At 36.6% G+C, this 19,544-nt stretch overlaps 2 protein-coding genes across 4 annotated transcripts; both read left to right on the top strand.

Moving 5' to 3' along the window:
- Positions 1-1,757: 1,757 nt before the first annotated feature.
- lsg1 (large 60S subunit nuclear export GTPase 1) lies at positions 1,758-7,728 on the top strand. The gene is made up of 14 exons (XM_073876184.1): positions 1,758-2,037; positions 2,277-2,403; positions 2,495-2,615; positions 2,871-2,957; positions 3,850-3,936; positions 4,052-4,112; positions 4,208-4,384; positions 4,517-4,840; positions 4,918-5,019; positions 5,280-5,427; positions 6,382-6,501; positions 6,593-6,672; positions 6,750-6,923; positions 6,999-7,728. Exons 1-14 carry the CDS (start codon positions 1,936-1,938, stop codon positions 7,176-7,178), a joined length of 1,890 nt encoding a protein of 629 aa, XP_073732285.1. The 5' UTR covers positions 1,758-1,935; the 3' UTR covers positions 7,179-7,728.
- Positions 7,729-8,184: 456 nt separating this feature from the next.
- tmem44 (transmembrane protein 44) lies at positions 8,185-18,629 on the top strand. Of its 3 annotated transcripts, XM_055184511.2 has the most exons (10): positions 8,185-8,313; positions 8,518-8,674; positions 8,754-8,883; positions 8,968-9,058; positions 9,322-9,479; positions 9,702-9,788; positions 12,249-12,419; positions 12,728-12,955; positions 13,143-13,283; positions 18,314-18,629. In XM_055184511.2, the coding sequence occupies exons 2-10, from the start codon at positions 8,529-8,531 to the stop codon at positions 18,515-18,517; spliced, it is 1,356 nt and encodes a 451-aa protein (XP_055040486.2). In that variant the 5' UTR covers positions 8,185-8,313; positions 8,518-8,528; the 3' UTR covers positions 18,518-18,629. The 3 variants fall into 3 exon arrangements, with proteins under 3 accessions (XP_055040486.2, XP_055040487.2, XP_055040485.2); XM_055184512.2 differs by lacking the exon at positions 8,185-8,313 and having other exon boundaries at positions 8,382-8,674; positions 12,249-12,442; positions 12,751-12,955; XM_055184510.2 differs by lacking the exon at positions 8,185-8,313 and having other exon boundaries at positions 8,388-8,674.
- Positions 18,630-19,544: the final 915 nt, after the last annotated feature.

The following is a 19,544-nucleotide window of genomic DNA, read 5'->3' as shown; positions in this document are numbered from 1 at the left end:
ACATGTTTATAATGATATTCCAGTATAAGACAACTCATTATTTTTCACATTTCTGTTTATTGTGGATAACATTAAAGTAATAACTAATTCTAAACTTTCAACCTTTACATTTAAATAAATTCCCATTATTATTGTTATTTATTATTATTATTATTATTATTGATTATATTGTTATTGATAATATTGTAACCGGCAATATTATTAAAGGGGACATTTCACAAGACTTTTTTTAGATAAAATAAGTATTTGGTGTCCCCAGAGTATGTACGTGACGTTTTAACTCAAAATATCATATAGATAATTTATTATAGAAATTGCCACTTTGTAGGTTTGATAAACATGTGGTGTGTTTTTGGGTGTGTCCTTTAAAATGCAAATGAGTTGATCTCTGGACTTAATGGACTCAATGTCAGTGCAGTTGTTGGATAGTGGTCGGATTATCCCCTTCTGACATCACAGGGGGAGACAAATTTCAATGGCCTCTGCTTGCAGAGAATGGTTTACCAAAACTAAGTTACTGGGTTGATCTTTTTCACATTTTTTTATGTTGATAGAAGCACTGGGGACCCAATTATAGCACTTAAACATGGAAAAAGTCATTTTTTTTGTGATATGTCCCCTTTAATTATTATATGAAAAATAATAATAGATAATAATAACAGCAATAAATAATGTTATTTTTATGGATTAAATCGTAAGAACTTATTTTTATGTTATTATAATTCTTATAATAATTTTTGTTATTATCAGTAGTCATCTTTTTCAGCGGAATAGCTCGAAAGGTGGTGCAATGCAACTTTAGTTATGTGCTGCCATCTTCTGGGGGAATGCCACATATGCATAAGCTGCAAAATGTAGCTATGAAGTGATCAACAAATAGGATGGCTTTTCTAAAAAGTTGTCAGTGATCCTAAACATTATGATGATGATGATGATGATGATGGCAAAATGCCATATACATGTAAGAGGAGTAACAATATTCATTCCTTAATTTATTTTAAAAATGATTGTAAAAATTATGTTTTATCCCTAAAATATATATCCAAAAATATTCCATCCCTCTGTGACATTTATACATTTATGAGTATTTTTCCTTATAAATTTGTATCTATTCCTTGCCTTTCCCCACATGTAATGTTATTGTTTTTTATGATTTTATTTAAATGTGAATACAACTAGGAGACACCGAGGTTGTTGATAATAAAAATAAAAAATTACCCTCTGGAACTTTTTATTTTTTATTTTTATTTTATTAAATTGAATTAGCAATATACATCAATTACAAAAAGTACAATTTGTGTCCGTACTACATCGATTTTAAATTTCACAAGAAAATGTTTTGCTGGGTAGATCCTATGAATAAGTTTAAATGAAACTTTATTTGATTTGTAATTAAATAATGATTTGGAAGTAGCCAAACCTTTTTCCAAACTATATCATCTGTAAACCAGTTCCAAAATGAATGAACATAAGGCAAAGATACAATATTTCTTTGAAATAAAGTTCTTATACATCTTTTATGGGAGTTAAAGGACAAACATATTCTACCTTCATAGGTATTTTCAATATTCGGTAGGGACAAAATACCCTCCGGAACTATGCGAAGTTCAGTCTTTGGCATTTCGTCGGACGTATTTCAGTGAGACACTTTGGAATAAACCATTTACGATTAATATTTTGTCCTACATTCTCTGACAGTTCTGTCTACGTTCTCTAAGTTTTTATACTTTAATGCATTGACGACAACATTTAAAACCGAAACACTAAACATTATACATATTGTAATTCGATGTTATTTAAATGGATTGTTCCACGGAACTTCCATCCTCTGCCACAACAAACATGTCACATGGGTGAAGCGCAGTTTCGTGGTGTCTCGATCAACAGCTCACTGACACGTTTTTATACCTGTTTAATCGTCTAAAGGGATCTGATATGGGTAAGAAGAAGACCCGTGGAGAGGGCTCGGGGTTGGGGAGAGCTCTGATAAAGGAGAGACTAAACGCAGGACGTGGATACAGAAGAAATGACACATGGGTATGACACAGTGACAGTTAACTTCAACTCTCTGATCAAACATTACTTTTGGGTATAAAGTCCAATCATTTTCTAGTATAATATATAACATCAATATAATTCTGGGTACAACATCTTTGGATTATTATTCTTTATTATTTTATAATAAAGAAATAAAATGCATTAATACATTTTAATAACAAATTATGTGAGTGATCTGCATATATTAAAGTCATATTCATTGTTTTGTGTGTATTTAGCTCCACACCAGTGAACTGAATGATGGTTATGACTGGGGCCGCCTGAACCTGCAGTCTGTGACGGAGCAAAGCTCTCTGGATGACTTTCTGGCCACTGCAGAACTTGCTGGAACAGAATTTATCGCAGGTGGGTTGATGTCATGATCATTATTGATATTTTTTAGATCATATGTGGTAACAGAAGTGAATTGTAATACGTTGTGTTTGTTTTTTTACAGAGAAGATGAACATTAAATTTGTCCCAGCTGAAGCAAGGGCTGGTCTGCTATCCAGTGAGGAGTCCAGACGGCTGAAGAAATTACATGAAGATAACAAAGAGTTGTTACGAATCCCCCGAAGGTATGAAAGGGAAAAAGAGTGACATGTTTAACCCATAATCGAAATGTGACCTCTGCATTAACCTATCCCAGTGAGTCGTGAACACACACACCAGGAGCAATGTAACTGTATAATGAAATGTATAGGGGAATCTTTGTTTTGTCTATTAAATGTATAACTGTCTAATATTTGTCACAGGGCTGTCACTGCATATGTGAGTTAAGCGCAAATGTTGTCGTTTGTGATTTTTCCTGTTTGTTGTTTTGTTTACCGAAGACCTCATTGGGATGAGAACACAAGTCCAGAGGTTCTTCAGCAAACTGAAAGAGACAGTTTTCTTGTATGGAGAAGAGAATTGGCTAGGTAAATATCTAATAATATAAGACTGTTTAACTCTCTTAAAGCGATACTCCAGCCAAATATCCAAAATTACTTAAGGATTTACTCACTCTTAGGCAATCCGAGATACATGTCCATCATCTTTCCGACAAAAACAATTAGAGTTATTTTAGTATTTTAGTCCTTGCTTTTCTAAGCTTATAATGGGAGAAATCAGGGATCGGGGAACAACTTCTGACGTTGAAGCCCAAAAAAGTGCATCCGTTCTTCACAGACGTAATCCACTTGAGTCCATGGGGGGTTAGTAGAGGTCTTCTGTGGGTAATCGATGTGTCGTTATAAGAAACATATTCATATTTTAAACTTTATGAAGTATTACAGGGCTCCAGACTGCGACCAAATGGTCGCATTTTGCGACCAAAAATTTGAGAGTGTGCGACTGAAGTTTACATCCAGTCGCACATGTGCGACCAGTAAATTTGCCTCCCCAACCCTCTGTATTTTTTTATACATTAAACGTGGAAGGGGCACGTCAATGATCAATTAAATAATCAATGAGATGCGAGCGCACATGCACGCACACACACACTCGCACACATACTCATGAGAATGCTGGTGTCATACAAAATTCATTCACAATAACTTTTTTTGCCAGTTTTGTTAGTCTGCAGCCCTGGCTTTGAATTATTAGGAATTTGTACCTACCTGAGAAAATAACTGGCTAATAGATGGCACACTAGTGAAACTGAAGAACTAAAGCCTAACATTTAATGCACTTTGAAAAACGGTGGTGTTTTCCTTTAACGGTGAATGAGTAGGTACTCCACACCTATTTTAGTATGTACCGTCACAGTATGCAATTTCGTACGCAGGGTTACTTAAGTTTTTTTGTGAACAATTGCACTTTCTGTTTTAGGTTAGAAGAAGAACAGAAGTTGATTCTTACCCCATTTGAAAGGAATTTGGATTTTTGGAGGCAACTATGGAGAGTTCTTGAGAGAAGGTAAGTGTCTTTATCTTACCTTTACTGTCATGATTTAGGAAGTACTGTGTAAATGTTACAGCCGCATGCAGAATTATGTTTTGCAAATACTAACCAAGTTGCTGTTTTTCCTCAGCGATGTTGTGGTTCAAATAGTTGATGCCAGAAACCCACTTCTCTTCCGCTGCCCAGACCTCGTAAGTGAAGGAAACGTTGGCCCAAAATGTTTAAAATCCAAACTGTGGTTCCTCAGACCTATTTTAAAACAAATATCTTCCTTTGTCCCCTTCAGGAAAAATACGTAAAAGAAGTCTCTGCTCACAAAGTAAACATGCTTTTGCTGAATAAAGCCGACTTGCTCACTAGAGAACAGCGGCGACATTGGGCCCGATATTTCCAGAAAGAGGGCATCAGAGCAGTTTTCTGGTCCGCTCTGGCTGAAGCTCAACGACTCGAGGCAGAAGAAAAGGTAAGACTGGTTTACAATGATGTACCTGCTGTCAGGTAGGGCTGGAACATCACATTTATGGATTTGACACATTTTATCTGAAACATTTTTGATCCTCAGTGCATGCATTTAGTTTTCAGTTTTTTTCTACAGGGAGAAGAGCAGCTGGACCAAGAAGATCAGAGTGATGCAGAACAGGAGGGAGCCTCTGAAGATCCCTCAAATCGTCATGAGGAAAACAGAGGAGAGAGTGAAGATGAGGAAGATGAGGGAGGAAGAGTCCATGGTTCTGTTGATGAGACGGACTGGCAGACATGCTCTGAGGAATCTGGAGATGAAGAGGAGCACACAAACACCACAGCAGCTTCATCTTTCTACAACTCAAGTCGATTGTTACGGAAAAATGAGCTTTTGGAAATTTTTAAATCTGCACACTCCGGGTCCACAAGCAAAGACGGACAAATCACAGTAGGACTGGTGAGATTAACAGTAATGGAATTACAGTAATGCAAATATCTGTCAGCTCGAGTAAGACCTTTTTATATATATTTTAGGTGGGGTATCCTAATGTTGGTAAAAGCTCCACCATCAACACCATCCTAAGGAACAAGAAAGTCTCCGTTTCAGCTACACCTGGACACACAAAACACTTTCAAGTGAGTATACTTTGGCTCGGTTCTGACAGGCTGCTAAAATCGAATATTTGGACGTGTCTGTCTTTCCTCTCATGCATCTTGTGATATCATGAATTTCATGAATGTATGACAAAAGGTCTTGACATCATCCTGATGCTGATATTGTTTCTATAGCAACCAAAATAGATGTGCAGTCTGAACAAAGCTTTGAAGAGACCCAGTTCTGTTCCTTTCATAGTGTTTTGCAGATTGATGCAGTATGTGTACTGTATGTGTTACAGACTCTTTTTGTTGAACCCGGTCTCTGCCTGTGTGATTGTCCCGGACTCGTCATGCCTTCCTTTGTGTCCACCAAAGCTGAGATGATCTGCAGCGGTATTCTGCCCATAGATCAGATAAGGGATCACGTTCCAGCCGTCTCTTTCGTATCCTTTCTTAAACATCATCAAGCGATATAATGCCATTTATAATGTAAATTGGTTTAAAAGGGTCTCTTTATATCCATTTTTGCAAAGCAAAAGTTTTGCTATGCAGACTCATTTTGGGTGATTCTCGTCAAATTAGACTTATGAGGTGTCATGAAACATTTTGATAAAAAAAAGTAAATGCAAAGTAATAGTATCAAAATAAGAAGCATACAGTTACAAACATCTCTTCATGTACTATTTTACACATGATTTCAAATGACATCATACAAACCAATTTTGTAGTTTTTTACACATTTAAGGGGAAAATTTTCATTACCGCAATGTGACCATGACTGGATTTGGGTTCTTTGACATGGAAATATTTATCATAAAAAAAAGCTTCAGTGCATGTTATACTATAAACATTTACAGAAAAGAAACATGTGGTATTTGGTGATCATTGGTAAAAATAGAGACACAATAATAAGGAAAATAAATGTGTCCAAGAAAAAATTTCTCATCCTCCGCAACAATTTTCAATCATTGTTTAAGCCCTCAAGGAAATAACATTAAAAAAAAATGTTGGAAGGGACATAATTGACTGTGACACTCAAGATGGCTACCAGGTAAGCAGATTAAAAGTTGAAATTTTGTTTGCCATAGTACCTAGACAACTTTTTAGTTCTCATTACCGAAACACGAGTTTGTAAATGCATATATTTAATGTAATATCATGTTGCGTTTATGCTAATTTTTTATAATCATAATCTAAAAATGTAAATAATTCTATAGGAAATATTTTTTAAATCCTCTAAAAATAATGGGTATAGTAAGTTCAAACCTTAATCTTATATGTGAAAAAAATTGGTTTCAAACAATCTGATGCTGGACACCTTCTAAGTCTGGATTTCGTGAGGATCACCCTCACGGGTGTTATTTTTTTCTGCAAAGTGCTGCCCCTAACTTAAATACGTATGTCAGACTATCCCTCGAGCTGTACTGGAGGGGACTTATGGTATCAACATCATCCGACCAAGGGAAGACGAGGACCCTGATCGACCGCCTACCTATGAGGAGCTGCTGATGGCATATGGATGTGAGTGTTTTTGCTGTCTGATTGGTAGTATGTCCTCTATAACTTTATTCTGACATTACTATACAAAATTTATTCAAACTTGTTTATGCAGATATGAGAGGCTTCATGACAGCCCATGGCCAGCCGGACCAATCAAGATCAGCCCGTTATATTTTGAAAGACTATGTCAGTGTAAGTACCTCTTCCAGTTTAGAATGACCAGTTTTGTAGGCAAGAACAGCAGATATTAACTTGGTAATGATCTACAGGGCAAACTGCTGTACTGTCACCCTCCACCTAACATCAACCCAAAAGACTTTCAGCCTCAGCACGCCAAGTTTACCAGGGAGACGGGAGGAACCGAAGAGACCTCCAGTGGTGTCGACAAACCATCCAAAGTTAAACGCATTGAAAACACAGTGGATAAAAATTTCTTTCATCAAGTGAGCTGATTTCTGTGTTAATTGGAATATATAACTAGATTTCTATGTCTCACAAAACTGTATGATCCCTCGTAGGAAAATGTCCGAGCGCTGACGAAGGGAGTGCAGACGGTGATGGGATATAAACCTGGAAGTGGCCCAGTTGGGCCTGGAAATGCAGGTTCAGAACAGCAGGTTGGGAAGCCCTGGAAAAAACATGGTAACCGGAACAAGAAGGAGAAAGTTAGAAGACTCAACAAACATCTGGATGCGTGATTATTTTTCTAATCATGTAAACACAGTAATTCTTTACTAAGGTGTTTGGACTGGATATGTTGATAATGCATACCTACTCGTGCCTGGATGGATGTGTTAATAATAAGGACATTCCAATTCTCAATTGAATTTTACATTTCAATTTTTGAAAAATGTATTTCTCTTCATTTTAAACGATCACATTGATGATAAATTAGAAACTGTATCAATGTTATTTCATCTTTGTATAGTGTAAAGAGATTCATGGTGTCAACTTGTTTCAAAATATTCAAATGCTAATAAATTAAGCTTTCCTGTGAATGTCATTAAATATAAAATTATTCTTTACTTATCGGGTTTTACTGGAATACACACACATCTGTCAAACACATCTTTCCTTGTTGTACAAGCATACTATCATGAATATGTATTTCACATAATAAATATTTTTGTCCATTAAAGAATATTTAAAGGTATACCTTCCTAATAATGTTTTATTATAATACTTTAGTTTGTGTATCCTTAAGAGGAATTATTCAAATAAAACCACTACCAAACAGGCTGAACATAACCAAGCTGCGGTTTGAAGTTTATTTACTTTGCAATACTAGGAATAAAATTCTAAAGTGAATTTACATCAAACAACAAACACTTTAATTTCTTTAGAAATGTCTCAGAAATAGCCCCCTAATCCTGGTTCACTAGTTAAATGAGGGAATGAAAACGAGTTACTGAATTCAGCAGTTCGAAGGCTGCAGCCTCCGGAGGCCGTATTTGCAGGTTGCAAATATATCTACATTATAAATGTGACTATTATTCTTAGTTACTTGTAAAATGTTGTAATATGCTTATGACTTGCGAATATAATGCTCAGTTAACTTAAATTATCAAGGCTTGATGACGTTTGCAACCTGCTTATGCGACCTCCGGAGGCTGCAGCCTTCGGATTAAGAAACGCCACAGCTAGACGTCTGAAGCGCTGCGGGCGCCATCTTGTGTTGAGACGCGGGAGTTCATTTGGCACGCGCCTGACAGTGGTGGCTGGCCGTCGTGGGATGGAAAAAGTTTAAAAGATTTAAAAAGTGAACTCGATAATGTCCACTATAATTTCGGACACCAGTACAAAGGGTCCTCCAAAAGAGTGCACTGTTTTTAGGTACAGTATAGGAAGCTATTTTGGACACAGCCATTGTTTAATAACATTAACGGCTACTTTTCAGCCTGTTTTTCGAACGTCACGGTACATCATTAATATTCATGAGCCAATGTCCATGTGGGCGTTGCTAACAGGTGAACTACCAAATGTAATCACCGAAGTTATTTACTCGTTAGCTTGTTTTACTCCTATTTGTGACCGCAGAAGTAAACGTTATGGACAAGTTTACAGTTGTAGAAATCATCTACCGATGGAGCCCAGAGTTTGGCAAAGGATGTTTTTCGGCATATGAAGAGCATGTTTGCATCTCAGCTGCTTTTTACCTCCTGTCTGCTTTCATATGGCTGCTTTCATGTCCACTGTGAGTGTCTGGTGATACAATACTGTTTTTACAAGGTCTGTAAATGGATAAAAATGCAACATTTGTTTCTCCCTGTCAGACTTCTTTGTCACAGATGCAGAATGAGATGCAGACATTGGGGAGATGAGGCAGCCTGCGCTTTGTATTGTTTTGTTGGTAACTTATGCAGCGCAGTGGGCGCTTTGCTTTCCAATCAGTTTGCATTTGTGGTGAGACGTTTTTAACATGTATTATGTTTATATTAAATGTCACTATTTTTATATTTTGCAAACTTGTCCTCTGCATCTTTGCAGATTTCCATGGCTTCATATGTGGCAGTACTGGATGTCGTCCATATCTTGTCAATAACCTGCGCCGTTTACTTATGGTATCAGTCAAAAATAGGTAGATGTCAAATTGACACAATATTTGATTGGATATTTCACCCCAAAATAGAAATTCTGTAAACCTCTATAAATGTTTTTGTACTAATTAACACAATATTAGGGAAAATGTTTTATTCTGATATGCAAATAGTGCTTAGTGAAACTAAAAGCCCACAGAAAAAAAAACATATAGGCTACGTTGGCTACAATTTAAATAGTTATATTAATGTCAGCCTGCTTACTTTTCTGTTCATTTGTGCTTAATTTATTTTCATACTGTAGGAAAGACCATGAGAATAATTTCCAAGAGAAGAAGGCAGAATTTTTTTGCTGTGTCTTTACTGTTTGTCATGGGGGGCAGCGTTTACCTGACTTCAGCTTCCCATTTGAGTCCTGGTGTCTCTCCATCCAGGAGAAGGCTACTCAGTCTCTTTCTTGATGTAAGCAGTGAGTAATCTGTGTGCGAGCATAATATACAATATAAGTTACGCAATATTAATAAACCTGAAACCTTGAGCTCTAAGTTTCTTCTCATTCACCATATCTGATCCAAATGCAAACCTGACTGAGTAAGGAGATGTGAATAATACTGAAGCCAAACATACGTTTATTTTTAAGCCAGAAATATTATCTTACACTTTTGTCTTTTTTGTTTTTTTCAGGACTATATTGAGAACCTCGGCTACATCCTGGGACTTCTGTCTTTTGCGATCAGTTGGACTGCTAAGTTTCCTTTCTTTTTAAAAGCGGTGAGTGACATTTCTGCACACCTGTTTTTAGCAATGGTATCCACAGAATGTGTCTGTAAAGTTTCAGCTAAAAAAAAAAGATTTTTAGCGACAAATTTTCTCCTAAAAAAACATTTAAAAGTGCATTTTTTAGGCTAGGGGGGCTTGAAGAAACATTAAAATTAACTGGCCGATTGAAAAGATTTATAAGAGATAAATCTTAAAAAAGTTGGGGAGAGCGGGGCACAAAGTAAAGCTTTTTTGGTTTTGGCTCTATCATTCAAATAAATTGAACTAAGATTTATCATTTTTACCACAATAAACACACATCTCTGCTACAAATGAACACTTTTATCGTACAATTACACCGAAAGTGACAGGAGTGCAAAGTTACAGCTTTCCATACTGTAGGTGGGGTTAAATGTAACAAACAGAGGGTTTGTTGTAACACAAATAATTCAATAAAAATCTGTCTATATACTGAAGGTGGATATTGATTATATATCTGCCTATAAAAGATGATCCTTCATGATCCTTCATCTAACCATCCTTACATTATGCATCAATGCATATAAATTGATTTTTTGAAAGGGCCGCACAATTAAGACAGAAAAAATCGTAATTGTGAGTTATTTCCCCTGATATTCTATTAACAGTTATCATTTTGATTATAGTATTTAAATTGTTTTAATTTCATTATCATTATATACCTGAGGTTTAATTGTTACACTGTGTTATAACTAAACCCGCTGTGTAAAATGTTTTCAATCCTAGCTATCAGTTACTACTAGGAGTTGTTTCAAAATGGTGTTATGTTTTAGGTAACAAGACAGTGATTCAAATAATATAAGGTTGGATTTGGTGACTTACACACCCCCAACTTAGAAATCGGAAAAAAAAACATAAGATGAGGAAATACCTCCAAAACACTCTTTGTTCAATATCTTAACAAAAACGCATCAGATGTTTTACTTTTTATCACAAATTTGCAGGTGATCATCTTCTGACAGTAAGCGAAAAACACCAAAAGCACAGATAGCTCGGCCATTTATAAATATGCAAAGTAACCGTGTTACAATTAAAGGGATCATTTACTCACTCTCATGTTGTTACAAACACGTATAAATGTATTTCTTCTGATGAACACAAAGGAAGATATTTTGAGAAATGTTTGTAACCACATTGTTCATGGACCCCACTCACTTCCATAGTATTCTTTTATCCTACTGTGGAAGTGAATGGGGTCCACGGACGGTTTGGCTTTTAAAAATTTCTCAAAATATCTTCCTTTGTGTTCATCAGAACAAAGACATTTGTTTGGGTTTGTAACAACATGAGAGTGAGTGAATTTTCATTTTTGGGTGAACTATCCCTTTAACCCCGCCTTAGTTTGTGACCCACTGACCCTTACATACAGGGGCAGATTCTCAGACAGGGTTTAGATTAATCCAGGACTAGGCCTTAGTTATATTGAGGCGGTTTCTCAGACAGGGATTAGACTAGTCCAGGCTACAATAAATGTAAGAGCTGTTCAAACTGAAAACAACCTGCACTGACATTTAAAATACATCAGTGCCCTTTGTTTTGCCTCAAAATGCACACAAACAATGTTTTTAGTAAGGCATGTTTGTTAAAACTAGTTTTAATTAAACTGAGGCCTAGTCCTGTATTAAGCTAATCTCTGTCCGGGAAACCGCCCCATAAGGACATTGAGGTATATTTTTACAAACAAACATTACAAAAATAATAGTCAAAACAATAGCACTGATGTCCAGTGTTGGGGAAAGTTACTTTTAAAAGTAATGCATTACAATATTAAGTTACTCCTAAAAAAAGTAACTAATTGCATTACTTAGTTACTTTTCATGGAAAGTAATGCTTACGTTACTTTTAGTTACTTTTGCGTTACTTTTTCTTGGCTAAAGCTTGATCTCTTTCAGGCCTTGCAGGTGTTTTTATGACTGAAAAGTTCTGCCTTCAGAAATTGCATATTTCATCACAAAAATGTTTAGCTCGGACTCAAACTGTTTCCACACAGGCACAGAGAGTGCATGCATTTAGTTTAATTCAGTACATATTTTTTAATCAAATTTTTTAATTAAACTAAAAAAGTAACTTGAGTTACTTTTTTGAAAAAGTAACTCAAATATTAATGTGTACATTTAAAAAGTAATGCGTTACTTTACTCGTTACTTCAGAAAAGTAATATTATTACGTAACTCAAGTTACTTGTAATGCGTTACCCCCAACACTGCTGATGTCAGTACAAGGTGTTTCAAAATTAAGGCAGCTCAAATAAGCATTTTAGTCTGGGACTAGGATAAGCCTTGTCCAGAACATGAATAACAAAATGCATAAATTGTGAACAGAACGCAAATAAGACCACAAACCTGTAGAGTACACAATGCATAAATCACACAATTGTGCCTTTATAAACATTTGGTAAAAACTGCCGCATAATGTATTTTTTGTCTCTTTCAGAACAGAGGAGAACAAAGTTCAGCTCTCCAGGTGTCTTCTAGACTTCTGTGTTCTGTCGCTGGAGGTTTATATGCTGCATCCATTCTGCTTTATGACATGCAGCCGAGAACTGTTGTCAAAGCCATGCCGTGGATACTCACAGCTATCTGCTGTGCAATAATGGATTTAGCTGTATCCTTGTACACAGGCCGTGGGTGAATCTCTGGCAGTGGTGCACAACTCATTTCACACCATTAGTTTTGCAGACATGAATGAAACCTCAAATCATGTGGCTTGTTGAGAAGTTTTGCATGGTGAATTGTTAAATGGGTTAAAAACCAAATAAACTTGGATAGAATTATAAATCCCACTAAAGCTGCCATTGTATCTTGTAGCAAGATATTTATAGTTATGCAACATGAGACATAAGATATAAAAAGGTCAAACCTGTATTCTCCATCCTCTGTGTAATGCCATAATATTCTTTGACATTGATTTAGATTGTGGCCCTCGTCTGTTACAGATCCAACCATAAACGTCCTTCTGTTCGGTCTTTAGACTCAGATACAGAGTCTTTACTTGGAGGTACTTCTGCCACAAGTCAGCTTTGCAACAACAATGTTGAACGCTACAGAAAGAAGCACTGTGATTCTTTAGCGAGATGCATCTCTCCAAAGGGGACTGATATGGGACTCTACATGGATGTCAACATACAGCCAATGAGAAAGGTTTGTATGTTTTTTTACATGGAAATTTGACACAGCATGTTATTTATTTACTGTAGTGTTGCTTTTACCATATTTTTGGTAGGTATTTAGTAATTGTGGAAAGTTTTATCCTACTGTATTTTACTATGTTAATGATAAGCTATGTGTTATGCTATTTTATACTGAGGAAAGTTGGTAACTATTTCAGGTCTGTTTAAAGGAGGTGACAATCTCTCGAGATGGATCATCAGACAATCTCCCTCTTAAAAGTACAGTAAGAGTGGTACGGGTTGATGAGCCATGTTCTTCTGGCACTTCTGATTCGTCGTCCCTCAACTCTGAACTAGAGGTTAGCTTTCCTGCTGCTTATTTTGTCGAGGATGACACTAGCAATACCAAGAGTAAAATTTTCAGGGAATGAGCTTACATTACTTCAATAAAAAGAATGTATTGCATTCGTGCATTTGGACAATAAACGCTTATACAAAATACTAAAAAGTGAATGTATGATATCATTCATTGTACTTTTTAAAGTAGTTTACATTAGCATCACTAAAGCCTGAATCTTTCCTTAAATTGAGACCTTGTGACTAGGTCTGTCACCATGATTAAATAATCGTCTCATTGCGATTGTTTGACCTCATCGCAATGATTTCAGATCACCGCAATGATTGCACATCTCTCTAAAAACACAAGGGGGAGCTGCAGCGCCTGTATTAACTAGACAGTATCTGATAGCGCTCCAAAGTCAAAGCCATTCAATACAGTGGAAAAAAACGGCATTTAAAGAAATGCGCAAAACTTTGATAAGCAGTAGGTCAAACAAACATTGGCAAAACAGCAATTCCAAATTTAGGGAAGTAAAGGATGCTATTCCTAAGGATCTAGGAGGAATTCATTTTTGCAGCCACTTCAGACATGTGGTCCAGTTCTAAATATGACCTTAGATGGCTACTATTTAAGGCCTGTTCTGGTATAGTCAGTTTATTTTGATTGCATTTTTATTTTCAGTTATTTTTCAGACACTTTATTGTGTTTATTGAGTTTATCCGGCGTCACACCCACAGGCATACGGCATACTTATCTAGAAACACTTCAGCAGACTGAATCAGAAATTTCTCACTTTTTTATTTCCTACTTTTTGGCATACATTCCCTTTAAACGTAACATATTTATGACAGTTTAATTAATTTCAAACCTGAACCCAATACAAACCCATTAATATGTGTTAAGAAACTGATCCATACATTCGTGCTTGTGCCAAGTTGCAGACCTTTACTGTATTTAAATGCTGCAGTAATGGTTTTTGGTGTAAGGTGGCAGTAGAGGTTTAAGCATAAAGGTGACTTGAATCACATCACATGTGAAATGTTTTATAAATAAACCTTTAAGATAGATTTTTTTGATAATGTGACTCTATCCAGGCTTAAGTCTCATCATCTGTTAATGAGGAGCCTTAATGTTTTTCACAAACATGGTCACATATTTGACAAGGCTTTATCTATAGTCAATCTTTAATCAGCATATGGCTTACAAAGTAAAAATTTACAAGTGTAATTTATGTTATATAATTTTCAAGTCACAACAATGTTGATGCAACATATTTGTTTCTTGCCACTTTAAGTGGCTTTTTAGAATGCCAAGTGATTAAGGATGTCATTTAATCTGAAACAAAGGCAAATCGCCCCGAGCGAAAACAATTGAACTCTGTTTTATTCACTAAACAGGAAAACCCGAAGCATGTGAACCTCCTCAAAGTCTGTGTGAGATAAAGTACAGACCAGAGTTCATAACCATGACATCTATCATAATGTGAAAAACGACATACAGTGAATCCTACTGACAGATTTCGGATGACAAGACATTCTTTACACACTATAGATGGATGTCCATAGACTCGAGACACTAAAGTCATTTCTGGAGGCCACAATATGTCATAAAGATATAGGGCCTGTTAGTCTCCGACGTCACACCCACGGGCATACGGCATACTTATCTAAAAACACTTCAGCAGCTTCGAAGTCGTCATCTGATTGGTTAAATTACACAGGATTCTTTAACGGTCTGGCCATAAACTGTAAGAAAATATGGACGTAGTGTCCATGACGTCACCCATTGGTTTGTGAAGATCGTTTTTGAAGCTTAAAGTAGGCGTTGCCTGTCGTCGCCATCTTGGCCACGCGTCACCGCGAATCACTTGTGGAAAACCGAAAATGGGTAAAGAGGTGGGACATGGGTGAAGCTGAGGTGACTAGTTGCGGCCAGTCCATGAATTCCAGTTTAAGTCACTTCCGTATTGGCTTCATCAGAGAGATCGGAAGGTTGCCTCATGGCATAAAGTCTTTAGAAAGAAGTCCAAGAATTTAGCTTGACGCAATTAGTGCAATCTAAAAGAAAGGTTTTTACATCTTTGCCATCGTTGTTATGAACTTCGGAGACGTTTGTGAATGAATGATTTACTGGTTGCACACTGGTCTGTTATTGTGTTATGTCCTTGCCCCAAACATGAAGTGGCACAAAGCGACGTGATTGGTTGCTTTACATGTCACTCATATGGCCTCTTGGGCATTCAAAGCAGCCATGCTTCCCAGACATTCAGGACACAAGACTATGGACCAGTAAGCAGCCACATGGCAAAGCAAAAACACCCAAAAACTCATAACACCTCTCACGCACTGCATTGCAATACAAAACCACCCAGTATTACTCTTGCAAAAGCACACTGCACAGATTTTTTTCGAGTTCAAATAATGTAAATATTTTACTTTTTTTCACCTTTGTACATTACATTTTTTTTGTAAAATTGCATATGTTCACACCTACAGATATCAAAGGATCACAAATGTGAACATTATTAAAGGCTCATACATTGTTGAACACAGGGAAAACTAGTTTATGGGCAATTGAGTTCGTCTACAACAAATCAACGTGCCAGATGCTTGCAATGCCATTCCATTGTGTCCCTTACTGTAAGCGATTGTGATAAAGAAAGTGGGTTTGGTGTTCCAGAAATTCATGTAGCTGCTTGATTGTTCTGCTGTTTAAGATCTATGATAAAGGAACAGGGCTGGACCTTTCTGCTTCGGAAGTGCTACAAAATGCTCGTTCAGTTTACAGGAGATTTGACCCGTTGCTATTTTAAAACTGGGTCTGTTGCCCAGCCGATGCATAGAGAACAGAGGTGTCTGAGCCAGGGTGATCTTAAAGGGGACATTTCACAAGACTTTTTTAAGATATAAAATTAATCTTTGGTGTCTCCAGAGTATGTATGCAAAGTTCTAGCTCAAAATACCATATAATTTATTATAGCATGTCAAAATTGCCAATTTGTAGGTGTGAGCAAAGATGTGCCAGTTTTGGGTGTGTCCTTTTAAATGCAAATGAGCTAAGTGGCAGTGCCGTGGTTAGATGGTGCAGATTAAGAGGCGGTTTTATTATAATAAGTTCCTTTTCTGACATCACAAGGGGAGCCAAATTTTAATGACCTATTTTTTCACATACTAGCAGAGAATGGTTTACCAAAACTAAGTTACTGGGTTGTAATTTTTTACATTTTCTAGATTGGTTGTAATTTTTTACATTTTCTAGATTGATAGAAGCACTGGAGCACAAATTAAATAAAAATGTGTGTGAAACAATTTTAAACAACTTCTTCATGGTGGTTAGCTAAGTGCTAAGTTTCAGGGACAACTTGTTACAGGATGTTAACATCTTTTTACAGCCACTGGTTCAAAAGTATGATGTCATCAGTGGGTGTAACCTGTTACTCATCTAGGGATGCATAACGATGAATCGCGATTAATTTAATAATCAGAATAAAAGTTTTTGTTTACATCATATATGTGTGTGAACTGTGTATAATCCATTTGTATATATGAATACACACACATGCATGTATATATTTAAGAAATGTTTACGTGTGTATATACATTTGTATATTTATGTATAATTTGTATTATATATAAATATAAATACTTCATATATAAATATATGTTCTTTCTTAAAATTATAAATGCATGTGTGCATATTTATTGTACATAATTATTATTCACATTTCAGACACATATGATGTAAACAAAAACTTTTATTTTGCTATAGATTAATCACGATTAATCGTTATGCAGGACAGTATGCATCAAACATTTAAATGCTAATATACGGACTACTGGCACATCCCGGAACTTGACTGTAAATTTCGTCACCGCCCCTTTTTGGGGGATAAAAAAGCAGCCCTTCCATTGGCTTCCATTCAAAATAGCGGAACAAAGCAACGTTTTTACACAGCCGGCAGGCGTAAATAACTTATGAAATTACTCAGATTAAACATGTTGAGTAATTATCTGTCCACCCTGCCTGCCATAGAGCCCGAAAGATACATTAACACATTTAATTTGGTCAATATAAAAACATGTCCCTTTCATTCTCAAGCGTCAAATTTGTGTAACAACGCCATCCAGTGATTGCTGGAAATATCGCTAAGCCAGTTAGTTGTATGGCTGGACGGAAAGTGCACTCATTACTCTAAATATAAAGACATAATAAATAAATACGAAGTAACTTTCAAATACGAAGTAAAATCATTCACTTGCTTCCCTGTTGACTCGATGAGGTACGAGTAAATGTCCGGGTAAGACACCTCTGGCCAATAGGGAGCGTTGTTACACAAATCTGACGCCGTGAGAACGAAAGAGACATGTTTTTATATTGACCAAATTAAATATGTTAATGTATCTTTCGCGTTCTATGGCAGGCAGGGTGGACAGATAATTACTCAACATGTTTAATCTGAGTGATTTCATAAGTTATTTACGCCTGCCGGCTGTGTACGAAGGTTGCTTTGTTCCGCTATTTTGAATGGAAGCCAATGGAAGGTCTAGTCTGATTTCCCCCAAAAGTGGGCGTGAACCTGTTAAGAGACATTCTATGACGTTGCGCCGGTTGTATGTATAAGCTCTGCATTCAGTTGCGAGGGCCAAGTTTGAAAATAGTATTTTTTGTATAAGCTGAAATCATAGTTTAAAGTTTCAAATGTGTCAAAATGGGGTCTAAAATATACTTTACTTTATTCAAAGACTTTTAAAGTCATTAGACAGCTTGCACGATGACCAGACCAAATGTATAATGTTATTCCCTATAGAATTTACTCCTACATGTGCCACGGGAAAATGTGTCACGCTGATGCAACATACCTCAACTACCACATTTGAATGTGAGCGTGAATGAGATTTAGGAGTTAATTTGCAACTCAAAAGATGCATTTGCTTTACATTTCTTTTGTTTGGATGGAGGATGAAGTTTATGTAAAGATTCATACCAAAGTTTTTGCATGCATTTTTCTTTTAAGCATATTGTTTTAAACATTTCTCTCTCATCATGCAGTGGGACTTTGAAGAAACAAAAACTCCATGGATCCCAGTAGAAGAAGCCCCTGCAGAGCTACAGAAAACTGAGGCGTTCCCGCTCCAAGAGTGGCAAGTGAGTCCAGGTTCAAAGTCAACCAACAGACCTGGCTCTAACGTCTGCCTCTGTAACCGCGTGCAGTTAGCTGAGAAGTTGGTGTCCAGAAAATCAAACAACAACTAAGCTATGTGCTAAAAATGCATCATGAGATCAGATTTTGTTTATTCGGTTATAGCGCATGTAACGTTTAATAATAAATATTCTTCATTTCTTGCATATTTTGCATTACAAACAAGATGTTCTGACGCATTATTTCACTGTAAGTCGTAGCTTGGCATGTTAAAAACAAAGTTATAAGGTGACAAAAATCTTAAACCTCAAAGCTGGTCTAAATATTGTTACCAGCTTTAGAAGGCTGATGATCCTTTCTTCCGTGAGACCGAGTCTCCCAGAACTTTTTCCATTGTCGGTCCCTTTCCTCTCTAGAAGCACACTACTGATTAATTGGATGGCTCTGAAATGCTTATCAGGCCTGTCGTTTTGATAGACGATACAGAACGTTGACAAATGAAGGGAGGTGTCACATTGACTGCCCTAATAAAAACAATATCACCAGTTTGCAGGCTTGCCAGGTCACAAGGTCATTTCCTTTATTTTTATGGTTTCTGTTGGTTTATTTAAGCTGGACTGGAAAAAGCCCAGCGGTGCAAGATAACGCACAGACGAGACGAATGTCATTGCAGGTCTCCAGACTAGGTCTGCCTTGGCTTTGCCTCATATGTTTTTTTGTGTCTCAGTCTATCTTGTTTAAAAGACTTGTATTCAGGAGACTTCCTTAAAGTCTGATAGCAAGACTTTAGAGTATTTTAACTAACCAGTTGCTAATGCAAAATGTTAATCTGTAACTTACGCTTGACTTTTTGGATAGTAAATGTTATATTTTATATACACTCACCTAAAGGATTATTGGGAACTTCATACTAATACTGTGTTTGACATTGATTCAACAAGGTGCTGAAAGCATTCTTTAGAAATGGTGGCCTACATTGATAGGATAGCATCTTGCAGTTGATGGAGAATTGTGGGATGCACATTCAGGGCACGAAGCTCCCATTCCACCACATCCCAAAGATGCTCTATTGGGTTGAGATCTGGTGACTGTGGGGGCCATTTTAGTACAGTGAACTCATTGTCATGTTCAAGAAACCAA

The sequence above is a fragment of the Misgurnus anguillicaudatus genome, chromosome 14, assembly GCF_027580225.2.
Source record: "Misgurnus anguillicaudatus chromosome 14, ASM2758022v2, whole genome shotgun sequence".
NCBI lineage: Eukaryota > Metazoa > Chordata > Actinopteri > Cypriniformes > Cobitidae > Misgurnus > Misgurnus anguillicaudatus.
This window is presented reverse-complemented; position numbering and strand designations above follow the sequence as displayed.